General features: G+C 34.5%; 1 protein-coding gene across 1 annotated transcript; it reads left to right on the top strand.

Moving 5' to 3' along the window:
* The first annotated feature begins 5,281 nt into the window (after positions 1-5,281).
* LOC126667403 (uncharacterized) lies at positions 5,282-14,457 on the top strand. The gene is made up of 15 exons (XM_050360369.2): positions 5,282-5,592; positions 5,672-5,824; positions 5,936-6,052; positions 6,142-6,226; positions 7,868-7,976; positions 8,067-8,134; positions 8,230-8,355; positions 8,463-9,388; positions 9,814-10,017; positions 10,106-10,166; positions 11,759-11,872; positions 12,829-12,942; positions 13,024-13,128; positions 13,837-13,906; positions 14,111-14,457. The coding sequence occupies exons 1-14, from the start codon at positions 5,513-5,515 to the stop codon at positions 13,861-13,863; spliced, it is 2,289 nt and encodes a 762-aa protein (XP_050216326.1). The 5' UTR covers positions 5,282-5,512; the 3' UTR covers positions 13,864-13,906; positions 14,111-14,457.
* The last annotated feature ends 506 nt before the right edge of the window (positions 14,458-14,963 follow it).

Below are 14,963 nucleotides of genomic sequence, written 5' to 3'. Positions count from 1 at the left end.
ATATATTTGCTTTATTTTCTTTACAAAAATAATTTTTTATTTTTATAATTATATATTTTTGGTTGGTCAACATAGATTTTTGATAGATCATTTGTAGATTATAAACTTTTGTTAATTTTTTTTTAAAAAAAAAGGATATGAATGAAGAAAAAAAATTGTATTTTTGTCAAAGTATAAAAAAGGCGTTTTAGAATAAAATAAAATAAAGACTTAAATGCACCAAAAAAACACCAACTTTCGCGTGTTTTTGGTATTTAACATAATTTTTTAATTTTGGAAAAAACATACATGAACTTTCAAAATTTTGCAATTAAGAGCGCGTGCGTATTTCCTTTGAAAAACAGGGCAATTTTATATCTAAAACGGCGCCGGTTTATTCTAAAACGGTGTCGTTTGACATATAAAATAATGCCGGTGTTTTTAATTATAAAATTTGAAAGTTTATGTACTTTTTTATAAATTTAAAAGATTATATTAAATATCAAAAACACACAAAAGTTGGTGATTTTTGGTGCATTTAAACCTAAAATAAATATAATAGTATTCCCCTGTTTTGAAGGAGGTTATGGAAAGTTTTAAAAGATTGGACTTTTGAATTGTCACATGGCGACATGTGAAATGGGTAAATCAGGCCTTCCCTCTTCTGAATGGGCCCTAGAGAGGAGGCCATTGGAGTCCAACTCTGCGAGGTGATACTAAATCTATTCATGCCCCCGTTTCGGGCCAGGCTTTAACTGAGCGCATTGAACCTTCAGAAAAGTCGAAAAATACTTGATTTTGTTATAATAATCTCAAAAATACTTATGTTTGTTTTTATTTGCGGACAATACTTATAAAAAAAAAATTGCACCTAGCACTTGATTTAATAAAAACATTAAACCTAACACTTAAAATCTTATTTCTCTAAACCCTAAACACTAAACCCTAAATCATGCTAAATCCTAAACCCAAAACCCTAAACTCTAAACCCTAAATCATGCTAAACCCTATATCCTAAATCTTAAACCCTAAACCATAAATCATGCTAAACCCTAAATCCTAAATCATGCTAAACCCTATATTCTAAATCTTAAATCCTAAATCCTAAATCATGCTAAACCCTAAACCCCAAACTGTGTTAAACCCTATATCATAAATCTTAAACCCTAAACCCTAAATCATGCTAAATCCTAACCCTAAAATCATAAATCCTAAACTCTAAAATCTTAAAATCTAAATTCTAAATCTTAAAAAAATGGAGCTAAATGTTGGATGAATAAAAAAATGGAGTTAAATGTTGGATGAAATAAAAAGGTTGGGTTAAGTGTTGGATGAAATAAAAAGGTGGAATCAAGTGCTGGATGAAATAAAAATGTATAATCAAGTGCTAGATGAAATAAAAAGGTGAGATCAAGTGTTGACAGAAAAAAATAAATGCTCAAATATTTTTGGAATTATTTTTGATAATCATGTAATTTCCTCTTGAACCTTTTCATTTTTAAAGTAAGTTTCAGTCCGGTCGAAGTCCGGTCTCAGCTTTATTTTTCTTATCCAAGCCTAGTTCTTGTATTTTACTTTTACAGGTTTAGACTGGATTATTTCGAATTTAAATACAAAATTATATGAAATAGAAATCCAATTCTGCCTAAAAATAGCGTGTTTCCTTCGAGATTGAGCTTGGATCAGGTTTGGAATCAAAAATTACTGTCCAAATTCGGATAAGAGAACGCGTCTGGACGGACAGAGCGAATACTCAGATCTATGAATAGGTCTACGTGAAACTCCAAAAACACTCATAATTCCTTTTATTTTATAAATTACGCCTTACACTCATAAATTACATTAACGCCTACAAAAAATATTTATATTTGCACGTTTCAAATAAAACGGATAATTTATTACGTTTTAGTATATCAGCGAGTCAAATATATGTTAGTTAAGAATTATGTGATTTTCTTATTAAAAATATGTACATACATTACATATATACAAAACAACAAATAGTGTTTATTTTATTACATTTATCACTAATAACGTAGTGATAACACATCTTATGGGCGAAACAATCCCATCGACATATAATGTCACTAAATTAAACGAGTGATCAGCATATCATATCTACTATAACACACCACGTATAGTTAACATATCAGTAGAGACTTTTCGAGATATACCAAGGGATAACCAATATACAACACCTCGGTCATCTTATGCAGAGTTGATGAAATACAAGAACATAACAGATATCTAAACCTTTGTATTTTCAAGAGCATGTGTGCTTAACAATTTTTGGGGACTACAGAACATCCCCTACGTTGCACGCATTTGATACACAACTCGAGGCATGATATAATGTGCCATCTCAGCTAATAAAATGCGGAGATCAAAGAAGAAGAAGGGAGCCGTCAGCAAAGGTTTGCATGGGTTAGTGTTTAGACTACCGTTTGCACCAAAATTAAAATTATAGCCAAAAGACCATAAAACCCATGTTATTTTCAAAAGGTAGAAAAAACTATAATGACTAATTGACTCTAGAGGTTGACTCCAAAAGTTAATTTCAAAAGTTGACTATATAGGTTGACTCCAGAGGTTAATTTCAGAAGTTGACTCTAGAGGTTGACTCCAAAGGTTAATTTTAGAGGTTGACCAATAATTTCTCAGAAGATTTAGAAGGCTCAAATCCATCTTCAAAAGAGTAAGCTCATATTTATAATGGCCGTTAAGCTGTGTTTAAATGGCAAAAAGCCCAAGGATATTTTTGTCAGAAGTTCAATTGGCAGAAGTCCAAGAAATCACGTGTTTTTTTGTGAAGCGACTGTTCAGGAGCAGTTTGTAGAAGTGGAGATGTGTTGTGAGAACGTGTGAGTTGAAGATAAGCGACAGTTTCTACAAACGTTAAAGGCTATAAATATGAAAGGAGCATGAAGATTTAAACCCCTGATCAATCATTAAAAAAACACGCATAAAGGCTAAACACTCAAACACTCTGCAATTTCAATTTTCTTCAATCAGTATAGAATTTTACGATTGAATCTCTATGTTTTTCTATTCAAGTTTTCTTAGTATTACTCATTGGAGTACTTGTAGTAAGGTTAATCAAACCTCAGTCGTTTGCTTTTAAGAAGTCAAGTTATGCAAATTGGAATCAACTTCCTGGCACGCCCGCAATTTTTTACACACTTGTTACGGTTATTCACTACGTTCGCAAAACGCCAGCAACAACTACCTTATGTGCAAACTTTAAAGATAATTCTTCTTTTCCTCACTACACTAACTTAAGCGTTAGAGCAAATTACTGGTGTCTTCCACTGGTGTTTCATCTTACCTGTATTTTCTCTTTATTCTCAGATACCCGGAAATAAATATGTAAAATATGTAAACTTTGAAATAAATTATACCATAATTAATTTGTAATTGTTTTTAAAATAGTAAGATCCTGTTTGTTTTCACCCTTTTGACCAAAAAAGAGAGTGGAATAACTTAATTTTAAAATTGATCCTAACTAACCCTAATTATCTCTAATTAATTTTAATTAAAACACTAATTAATTATATTTAATTAATACAAAATTAAGGATTTTTTCCTACCTTTTTTCCTAATCTTCTTCTTCTTCCACTACAACCTTCGGCTACCCCACCACCACCGACCGAAAAGCTCTGGCTAACCACCATCACCGATTGACCCAGACCCAGCGGGTCTGTTCCATCGTGAAGAACACCCGCTGGGTCTGTGTGAAAAACAGATCCGGTGGAATTTGTTCTTCATCGATTCCGGCAGTCAGACTGCCGATTTTTTTTTCTTAGTGCCGATTTTTTTTTCCGGTAGGTGAATGGATTGGGTTAATGGGTTTAGATTAATGGGTTTAGATTAAATGATAGAAAATGGTTAAAGTTAAAAATGAGTCCCTGTTTTTTAATTAAAAATTAATATGGTTTTAAACTTATGAAATAATAAAAAATTAATACGTTTTTAAAATTAATTAATTATCAATTTTATAAATAATATAAATATTAAGGATTATTTTAAACTTTTAACCATCCAAACCCACCTAAAACTGGAGAGTGTATTCAAGGGTGAGAGTGGAGAAAGGGGTATTTGATCCGTTTTTGCATACTTGTGATGCGATTTGATCCACTTTCACAATATTGGACTTATTTCATGTTTCGTGCTAAGTTTAGAGGGGATTTTGAATCTTCACTCAATAAAAAATCGAACAAAGGATCACTTTGGCCCCTCGACTTGGCACAAAGTATCAAAAACGTCCAAATTAGCAAAACGAGATCACTTTTACCCTGAACTTGTTAAATTTGGTACAAAAAGACCTCTCCCCACTCTCACTTAAGAGAGTGAGATACACTCTCCGGGTTTCTTTAATCCTAGGTGGTTTTAAATGGTAAAGAGGTTAAAATGATCCTAATTTTTTCTTAACATTTTAAATTAACTCCTAATAATTTAAAATAAAAACAATTTAATCCTTTTAAATTAAAATTTTATATAACAAATTAACCCCTAAATTTTTTTATATATAACAAATTAATCCCCAAACAAATAAATTTTTAACAAAAAAACTAAAAAAATTTAAATTTTTTTATAGACCCGTGGGTCCTCAAGAACAGACCCGTGGGTCTGTTCTTGAAGAAGAACAGATCTGGGTATCTGTTCTTCTTCAAGAACAGACCGGATCTGTTCTTGAAGAAGAACAGATCTGGGTATCTGTTCTTCAGAGAACAGACCGGCCGTCTGTTCTTCAGAGAACAGACCGGCCGTCTGTTCTAGACGGCGGGTCTGTTCTTCAGAGAACAGACCGGCCGTCTGTTCTCTGAAGAACAGAACGGTGCTGCTGCTCCTCAGGAGCGGCAGCTTCGTTTTTCCGGCGAGGAGATTCCTCCTCGCCGGAAACAGAAAAAAATTTGATTTTTTTTTTTGAAAAAAGTCTAAAAAGGTCCCTGAATTAATTAGGTTTAAATTATAATTAATTAGTATCTAAATATGATTAATTAGGGTAATTTTTAATTAATTAGTAACCCACTCTCCAATTAAGGTGTCACGTCAGCATAGGGGTCTTTTTGTACCGGTTTTGACAAGTTCAGGGTAAAAGTGATCCGGTTTTCTCAATTTGGACATTTTTGATACTTTGTGCCAAGTTGAGGGGCCAAAGTGATCCTTTGTTCATAAAAAATCACTCCTTCATAAATATTTGAGTTTTTCCGTACCCTGTGCCTTATTACGGCGATCTAATAAAAGATTCTTATTAAATTTGTTTTTTTTTTTTGATAAAATATTAAATTTGTTAGATAATAGTAGTACTAATATTTTTCGGAAAAATCTAAGAATCATCTAACATATACTTACAATTTGTCAGAAACACAAACAGATAAAACGTAAACAAATAAATTTTGTCTCCCCGCCATTTAAAATCGCTTTTCCGGTGGAATTTTCTCCGGAACGCTGTCGTTTTCTCGCAATTCAAATTTTCATCGGGATAATGGCGGAAACTTCCTCCTTATGTTAATCTTTGAATTCAAATCCCACAATGAGAGGCTCGTTTTGTGCTGACGATTCTAACGATCCATCGACCTCCAAATCCAATCCTCCAAAATCACGCCGCCACAGGTATTTGAATTCTTCAATTCTTCAAAATTTCAATTTCAAAATTTTGAATTCCGATTAGATTAATTTTGATTTTGTGCAGCGGTAGTGATAATAGTTATAAGAATGTGTGCGGATTGCTCGCACGACGAGAAGTTTGCCCACGTGCTAAGCACACATCTAAAAAGTTATGGAGAGAATGTACCGATCAGCGTTTCAATTTTGAATCCGATGCAAGGCGCGGTCTGATTTCTTGGTAAATCTTTTGTAGTTATTAATTGGAGTTTTATTAATTGGAATTGAAATTGTGGCGAAATTGTGGAATGATTTGATTTAGTTTTTTTTGGACTTGTTGTTTTTAAATTAGGGTTGAGGAGGAATCGTTGCTGCATTTATCGGCTAAGTATTGTCCGTTGCTACCGCCTCCGAGATCGACTATAGCTGCTGCCTTTAGCTCTGATGGGAAAACCATTGCTTCTACACAGTTAATGCCTGTTTTTTTATTGTTTGTTTTGTTTTTTATTTGATTTGGTTTCGATTACCGAAATTTTATTTTGTCATATGTTTGTGCAGTGGGGATCATACTGTTAAGATTATAGATTGTCTAACTGGAAAGTGCTTAAAGGTCTTGAGTGGTCATCGGAGGACACCTTGGGTGGTAAGTGGTGTGTTATGTGCACAATTACGATTATTTTCACTGTTGGAAATCTTAGGTTTTACTGCATGTATATGTTATGAATTGGAAAATGTGGTTATCCAGCAAGTCATATTTCAGGTCATTGTTTATGATTCTTAGAGGGTTGAATTGCACTCTGTCCCCGCTGGCAGTGTCTCATGATGTATTATATTATGGATACTTGTCTTTTTAAGCTTATTCTCAGTCTTGCTTATCTGACATTGATCGAACTTTTTATGCATATGTTTTTGACTGCTGTAGTTATGTTTTGTGAACTATGTTATTTTTCCTAACACCCGTTTTACATTTACAATGATCTGGATGTGATTGTAAACTAAAGGATAATGTAGAGATAGAGAGCGATAGGTAGTGAAACTGCATCTTAAAAAAGAGGAAATAAGCAATGTGGAAAGCACAGGATATAAATCTAAAGTTAAAAATTGTCAAAAGACAGGGGATCTCAGTTCTATGATTGCACTTATTATGTTCAGGAGTTATGGAAGCTGCTACTGAGGATAAATTTAGACGGATGTGCGAGGTATTGTTTAAAAATTAAAATGACTAATGGATATTCATTTTGGAAGTGACATTAATGAAGGTGCCTGAGATGGTTCAAGTATTTGTGATGGTTATGGACAGCGAGAATGGAGAAACTGTTGGCTTTCAAGTTTTAGTACGCAAGAAGAGGATTTTTACATGGACAAGGACATGGGTGATGACAAGATGGTAGTAGTTAATGTTATGGAGCTGAACAGTTCCTGTTATGAGTTTTGATAACATAATTTAGGGGATTTGATGAGAAAGGAAGCACACTGACTACGAAGTTGCTGTGTTTGCATTAAGTTGCAGTAGTTGGTTGGAGTAGCGTTTTATTTCACTTGCCCTTTATGGTTCAGGTTTTCCCGTGTTATTACTAACCACGTAAGTGGTGTGTTCTTGAATTTTATTTCTCTTTTGTGCTGTTTGATTGCTTTTTGTCCAGAGTGTTTCATCATTTTCTTGGCCTGCAATTAGGAGAATTCTTGTCCCATTTTTTTATTCATAAAATTCTGAAGTGTTACAGTGGAACCTTGATTCTAAACATCATATATCAAGCAAGGAGTTTTACATGATAGGGACAGTACATAGTTTGAAATTTGGGTTCTTATAAGTTGTCCTATGAAGAACTTAGTAGATTCAACGACATCTCTTATGTGAATGACACCAAAGGAAAGAGCTATTAAATGAATGGAATTGGGATATGGATGCTCGAAACTGTATGTCTATGCAAAGGCTCCACTATCTGAAGTTTAGTTTTTGTTTCATTTAGCACTGGTAGATGTAATATGGTAGAGAATCCTTTTATGATGTATATTTAAAATTTAGATTACTTTTTGTATGCAGAGTCTGGAGGTGCTTTTAGGACTTGTGATTAGGCCTTTCTCCTAGACCAATTAAGCTTATATTTGTCCATCTAGGTTGTCAAACACACCTCTCTTGTCTACGACTGAATTGATATCCGATTGTTTCCATATTTACCTACTCTTTTGCTATTTGCTGCTATAATCTCACATGCAGATAGGGTAAACATTTTCTTTGAAGTAAGGTGTTTCTTTCCTTTTATGTGTTACTGTAATTTTTCAGGTTAGGTTTCATCCCTTGTGTCCAGAGATACTAGCAAGTGGAAGCTTGGATCATGAAGTTCGCTTATGGAATGCAAAAACTGCGGAGTGTATAGGATCTCGTGACTTCTGTAACCACTTCCCCTGATGTTTTACATGGATTTTCATTTACAAGTTTGTTAAAAATTTATGGACTCAATTTCATTTATTTAACCATGCAGCCCGTCCAATTGCTTCAATTGCTTTTCATGCTCGTGGGGAGATTCTTGCTGTAGCTTCTGGTCATAAGGTGAGGTTGTTTTCTGTTATATTTCTTTACAAAATTAATTATGTTTGTCATCCGTTTGTTTTCTGATGGCCTTTGATGGGAATGCTCTATGCTAGCTGTACATGTGGCAATATAACAAAAGAGTCGAGACATCCTCACCACCTCATGTGCTGAGGACACGTCGTTCGCTTCGTGCTGTGCATTTTCATCCACATGGTGCTCCATTCCTTTTAACAGCAGAGGTGAATTGTTTTTGTTAAATCAAATTTGGATTGGATTTTTTACAACTATGTTTCTGTATGACTTGCTTTTGCAATATCATATATTTAGTAATTCACTTCCTTTGCAGGTAAATGACCTTGACTCATCAGAATCCCCAATGACACTTGCAACTTCTCCAGGGCACTTGTGTTATCCTCCGCCTACTCTATATTTGGCAGATACTCATTCTAGTGGTCACCTCAGTTTAGGAGATGAACTACCTTTGTCCTTGCCCTTTTTGATATCATTTGCTAGAGGGGGTAGAATACCTGTGCAGCAAATTGATAGAGCTTCTGGGTCAAGTAGTTCACAACAAAGACTTGATCAACCCACTTCTGTGCGGCTTCTGACATATTCAACACCATCAGGGCAGTATGAACTTCTTTTGTCTCCAATTGAACCAAATAGCTCATCTCCTGTTCCTGAAGATACAAGGAATGATTCTTCGGTTGACAGCATGGACAATGGAACTCCTCATTTTGTAATGGATACAATAGAGACTGCAGAAGTGCAGAGTACAGGAAGAAACAATCACATCTTGCCCATTGGTGATCAACTGCGCTGGGAAGTTCCTTTCTTGCATGGATGGTTAGTTGGTCAAAACCAAGGAGGGCGCGCTACAATGGATGCACATAATACTTCAGCTAATGAGAGTTTAATGGCATTTGATGATGAAAATCATATGTTGTCTGCTGTAATTCTTGCCAGTATTGGTCAATCTAGGGGTAATGCAAGATCAAGTCTACATAATCAATCTTCACGATCTCAGACGATCCCTATGACTGGCTCTGTTGGAACTACTGCTTTTGATAGCTCTTCGTATGGTGAAAATGATGTTGTTCCTGCTGCTAGCAGAATCCAATCTGAACTTGCTACATCTCTAGCTGCTGCTGCTGCCGCAGAGTTACCTTGCACTGTCAAGTTAAAAATTTGGCCATTTAATGAAAAACATCCTTTCACTGTTCTTGATGCTGAGCAGTGTCGCTTAACTGTACCACATGCTGTACTTTGCAGGTGTGACCTTTTTTTTCCCTCTGAATGTGCATTTTTAGACATTCAGTTTGCTATTATCTTATAACTTCTACATCATTTCGTTATCTAAGTTTAATTATATGCTAAGAATAAATGCCAAGATTAAAAACATCGCGTTGAATGAAAATTTCAAATTGCTCTGATTTCTTGTTATCTTCTGAATGTGCAATTTTTAGACTTTCAGTTTGCTATTATCTTATACCTTCTACATCGTTTCGTTATCTAAGTTTAATTATATGCTAAGAATAAATGCCAAGATTAAAAACATTGCATTAAATGACAATTTCAAATTGCTCTGATTTCTTGTTATTGTCATATTGCTCTTGAGCTGTTGTGGTAGCATAATTCCATGTGTGGTAGCATAATTCCATGTTTATGAAATAATGCATGTCCGTATATGCTTGCAGTGAAATGGGTGCCCATTTTTCACCTTGTGGGAGATTTTTTGCTGCCTGTGTTGCATGCGTGCTGCCTCATCTGGAAGCTGATCCTGGCTTACATGGCCAGGTGTTCCATGATAATGCAGGGGTCGCAACATCTCCGACACGCCATCCAATTTCAACTCATCAAGTTATCTATGAGTTCCGCATATATTCCCTTGAGGAGGCAACGTAAGTCTCAACCATCTCATCTATCTGACATTATATATTTATATTTGTGAATTCTTATTTATTGAATGTCTTACTGTTGTGAATTTAGATTTGGTTTGGTGCTATCATCCCGGGCAATAAGAGCTGCTCACTGCTTAACTTCAATTCAGGTAAGCTGCATCTTGGAAAATAAATATTTCACCCGTACATGATTTGTTGCATTTTGTATGCGTGTGTGTATGTATTCCTTTTTCTTAAAGATGTTTTGGGGCATATTGTATTGATTGCAACTCCTGTATATTTAAAATAGATACTGTTTTTTTGAAACGTAGAATAATTTACTGTGAATATTGATTGAACTTCACAAATCATATTCTGCACATGACTTGGCTCTCCTTCAATGATGCACTTGGATCCACAGTTGTAGTCTTCTGTTTTTTTAATGGTTTGCTAGTTGGACTTTGGTAAAAGTTTTCCCAGGTTTTGGCCTCTTGTTTTTTTCTAAGTAGTTCGTAAATATATACCTACCAGTTGGGAATGCTAATCGTAATACCCATGTCTGAATATGGCTATATAACATGGATACTTCTTGTAAAGTGAAAAGTTTAAGGTATGCTTTTGTAAATAACTGTGGTTAAACCAGTTGCTGTATATCGTGCTGAAGATTTGATACAACACTACTTGTGATAAGAATTTTGCTCACACCACTGCATTAATGATTTTTTGCATACCATTGTTAATGATTTTGCTCATACGCCCGTACCAGTAATGAATAGTGGGTGAACTTTGCTTATCAAATTATAGGCTGTGGAGGAATGGAATAAAAACAAAAGGACTAATGTGGATCTTTTGGAATATTTCCTCTTCGGTTTAAATCTCTGGTGGTCTTTTCTTGTCAAGACTTATGGTCTTGCATGCGCTCATTTCTACTTCATTTATCATGGGCAGAAACTGGAAACCATGGACATCATAATTGTTATGAAGTTGGTTCTTCTAGCTTATGAAGTGGTCCATGATTTATATTTATATGGGAATTTTTAAGGACCAAACAGCGGCAGATCCGGAAATTTTGCACATTGAACTCTTTATATTATAAACACCTAAATTATAAATATGTATAAATTTGTAACTATGTGATATTAAACTAGAAAGTTTTTAAAATTATCTTCGATGAGTAGTCATATCTTAAAAATAGTATAATTGCATCATGGTTAACACTATATAATGACATTATTAGTGTGAAGCAGGCTAAATCAATTTCAGTATAGTAAGGACTAGAGTTGTCTTTTTCTTCCCCTTTCTATTTGGTTCAACAAAGAGCACATTAAATTACTTAATGGATTAAACTCTATAAGTGAAATAGACCAATTTTTTTATTATTTTGGGAATATGATATGCTTTAAAGGTTATTTAGTTATTTTTTTGTTAAAAAATAATGGGATCATATGGAGATTAGTGGAGTCCAAGGACCCCATCATCTACATGCGGATCCGCCTCTGGGACTAAGCCTTATGGTGTTGCTGTCCCTCAAGCCTAGTGCAACTCTCATCCATAAGTTTCCTTTTTTACGTTATTATATTTTCTCAGTATTAGAAAGAGCCAAGCTTATAATATATTCCTTTAAATTTAAACACGCAAGTTGGACTTGATGTGAAATGAAATTGTTGCGAGTTAATGCTAGTTTGGAAGAGTCATAACTCCAATCCCAAGCCAATTATGTATTTTATATTGTTTTAATAAAACTCTTTTTTTTAATATGTAGTTCTCTCCCACATCTGAGCACGTATTGCTTGCATACGGTCGTCGCCATGGTTCACTACTAAAAAGTGCTGTCATTGACAGGGAGACAACAGTTCCAATTTATACTATTCTTGAGGTATAGATTCATTTTTGTAATTCTATTTGTTATGTTTGTCGTACACATTGTGCATTCTTCTTTCTAGTGAATGGAGCACTTTTAATGGCTTTTTATAGACATCTTTACGTGCAATAAGCTGCAGGGAATTAAATAATAGGTAGACTATTAGCATGCAGAAACTAGAAATCATTTAAATGAAACTTTAATCTTCAGCTTACTTTGCGAAAGAATCCCGTATAGTGAAAACTTTGTAGATGAAATAGATGATCTTTTAGTTTGTAATTTAGTAATAGATAGTAAACGCCAGGCAAGAGAGACGATGATATCCATAACAAACTCAACTCCCCAACACTTGGTTATTTGCATGAACATGTAATGCATCTAAATGCAAGCATTTCTGGTTATGTAGATACTTATGAAGAAATTCATGTGGCAATGGTATGATGATGCCCAAAAATAAAATTTTGAAAAATAATAAACTAGGATGCTGAATTCTGAGGAAACTGCTTAGAAAACGAAACTTGAAAGATTAACATGCTTTGAGTTTCCGGTGAAGGCAATAAAAGGTTGGAGGTGTTGAAATATGGTTTAGCTATGGAATTTCTGTGGGATATGCCATTGCTGTGTGATGAGAAATGAATAAATATTTACCTAGTGGCTAGTGACTAGTGAGGTCAAATGCTGAATGAGAGATAAGCTGATATTTGGCGAGGACTCCGTTTGATTTGGGATGAGCATTTTCTTTTAGCCATTAATTTTTTGATTTATTGGTGGTGTATTGATATGTATCTAGTCATGTTCGACGATCATGATTTGTACCGGCCACATTGACTGGGTGGATATGATTTTATAATTGTTTTTTGTTTTATTGTTAAATAAAAATATTTTTTCCCTTTTTGTCTTTGTCTGATAGTACTTTTACTTTGCCTATGAAAGAATTGGAATTAGAAAGCTTGCTTTTACTTTTATGTCAGGTCTACCGAGTTTCCGATATGGAACTTGTAACAGTCCTTCCTAGTGTAGAGGATGAAGTTAATGTCGCATGCTTTCATCCCTCAGTTGGAGGTGGGCTCGTGTACGGGACTAAGGTATGTGCCTAATGCAGAACTTGGGCTTTTAAAATCCCGCGGCTATTACTATGTTGACGTTAAAATGTTGTTATGATCCAGGAAGGGAAGCTTAGAATACTCCAATATGATAGATCTTATAGCACAAAGTATACGTCCTCCTCTGTACTTGACGAGTGTGTGCTTGAGGAAGAAGCAATGACAAATGTATGGCTACTCGTTCACTTCCCATATAAGCTGGCTTTATTTTTTGTGTGGATTCTAGCAGATACAAATAACATTTAGTTTATGAGCCTTCCAATTTAATTATGAACAAAGGGCAATTGCGGTCCCTGAACTTGTGCACGAGGGTCAATTGACTCACTTTTTTTGATCAATTGACTCACTTGACTTGACCTTTTTAATCAATTAAAAACAATGCTCTCTTCTTTTAGTCAACTAAGGACAATACTCTTTATTTTTTGGTCAATTAACTCTCTAGATTTGATTATCGCGGTCCCCAAACTCATTCATTTTGTACAGTTTGGGAGTTAATTGACCTAAAATAGAGAATATGATCTTTAATTGATTAAATGAGTAATTATGAGTTATATGACTTTGACGCACAAGTTTAGGAACTGGAATGACATTTGGTCATTGGAATTGAAAAATAGCTGACAGCTTTTAACACAACAAACTAGGTGTGGCTCATGGGTTTATCCTGCTGTGTGGTAACGTTGGATACATTGTACAATATTAGTCGGGCTCTGATATTACCTTGAAGGGTTCAATACGGACATGAAAGTGTAGTGTTCATTTGACTAAGCAATATATTAAGAATTTGGTTGTGAATGAACTTAAGATTGTTGTTGGATGATTTTGAGATCTGCTTCTATTTGTATTTTGATTGCTGATACAAACTTTTATCTCGTGCAGGTTCCAACGTTTGCTTTAGAGTGCTGATTAGTAATTCTTGGATATCTTGTGAGGCTTCCGCTCTCAAATGGTATGGTTCTATTTGAAATTTCTTAAGTTTTAACGGTTATGACAAATTAAAGAGTTGATTATTCATGCATCTATGGTTGTCATAAACTTCTCCGAGAGGGAAAGCCACCGGATATTTACGGAAACATCCCCTCTCTGTCTCTCATAAAAAAAATATTACTGTGATTTTGGTATGAATTTTTACTCATTTTTGTCATACTTCCAGGTGAGAATGTGTCATCGTGCGTACAATTATTATTTACTTGAGCTGTTGAAGAAATTAGGACTGTGCTTTCTCCAACAAATCAAATACAGTATCTTCCGATCCAAGCCACAGTTAGGGTTGTATATTTATAGAAGCATTATCATGAGAGTGGCGTTATTTATAATTAGGTTGTAATCATGTCCAGTTGTATTTGAACACTTGTTCGTATAGCAACACTGGCAAAAAAAAGGAAAAAAATAGAAGAAAGAAAAGAGATTCCAGATCCTAAATAGATTGTTGGGTTATGATATTTTTTTTTTGATATGGAAATTGGAACCATATTTATTACTTACTGAAATTCGGTTTTATTTGCACAACAAATTGTTAATTTAGAATTTCAAAGTTTACAATATAATTTCTTTTTACAATTTTATCACCAACAATCGACTTAAAAGCAGTCGGGCAACATAAATAGAAGTCTGATTATCAAATTAATTGCCAACTTAGAATAGCAATTCAATTTTATTTACACTATAAATTCAGAATTTAGAAATTGACTATTATTTTTTAGTAACGAGAACCCACTTTCTCGAGCTGAAGCCTAGAATCATTGTCAAATTTAGAGATATGGAGTGCTTCGCAAGTCCATATATCTAGCAATTCGGACTATAATGGCCATCATGGCCATCGCTCCATTTATCAGCATGGCACAAACGGGGTGGCAATTCAAGAGAACAAAAGAAGCATGGGCACAGATAGAGTGGCAATTCGAGAGAACAAAAGAATAAAAGGGTTATATCACGATGAGTCTTTGTGGTCCAAGATAAATAAATCATCAGGGCTCATAGACGGGCACCTTCACTCGGATTTCTCA

Source organism: Mercurialis annua, linkage group LG2 (assembly GCF_937616625.2).
Source record: "Mercurialis annua linkage group LG2, ddMerAnnu1.2, whole genome shotgun sequence".
NCBI lineage: Eukaryota > Viridiplantae > Streptophyta > Magnoliopsida > Malpighiales > Euphorbiaceae > Mercurialis > Mercurialis annua.
This window is presented reverse-complemented; position numbering and strand designations above follow the sequence as displayed.

Coding starts and splice junctions, on each gene's coding strand:
- LOC126667403 (XM_050360369.2), top strand. CDS start 5,513: ATGAGAGGCTCGTTTTGTGCTGACGATTCTAACGATCCATCGACCTCC. Junction 8,356..8,462: donor CATTCCTTTTAACAGCAGAG/GTGAATTGTTTT, acceptor CTTCCTTTGCAG/GTAAATGACCTTGACTCATC. Junction 11,873..12,828: donor CAATTTATACTATTCTTGAG/GTATAGATTCAT, acceptor CTTTTATGTCAG/GTCTACCGAGTTTCCGATAT.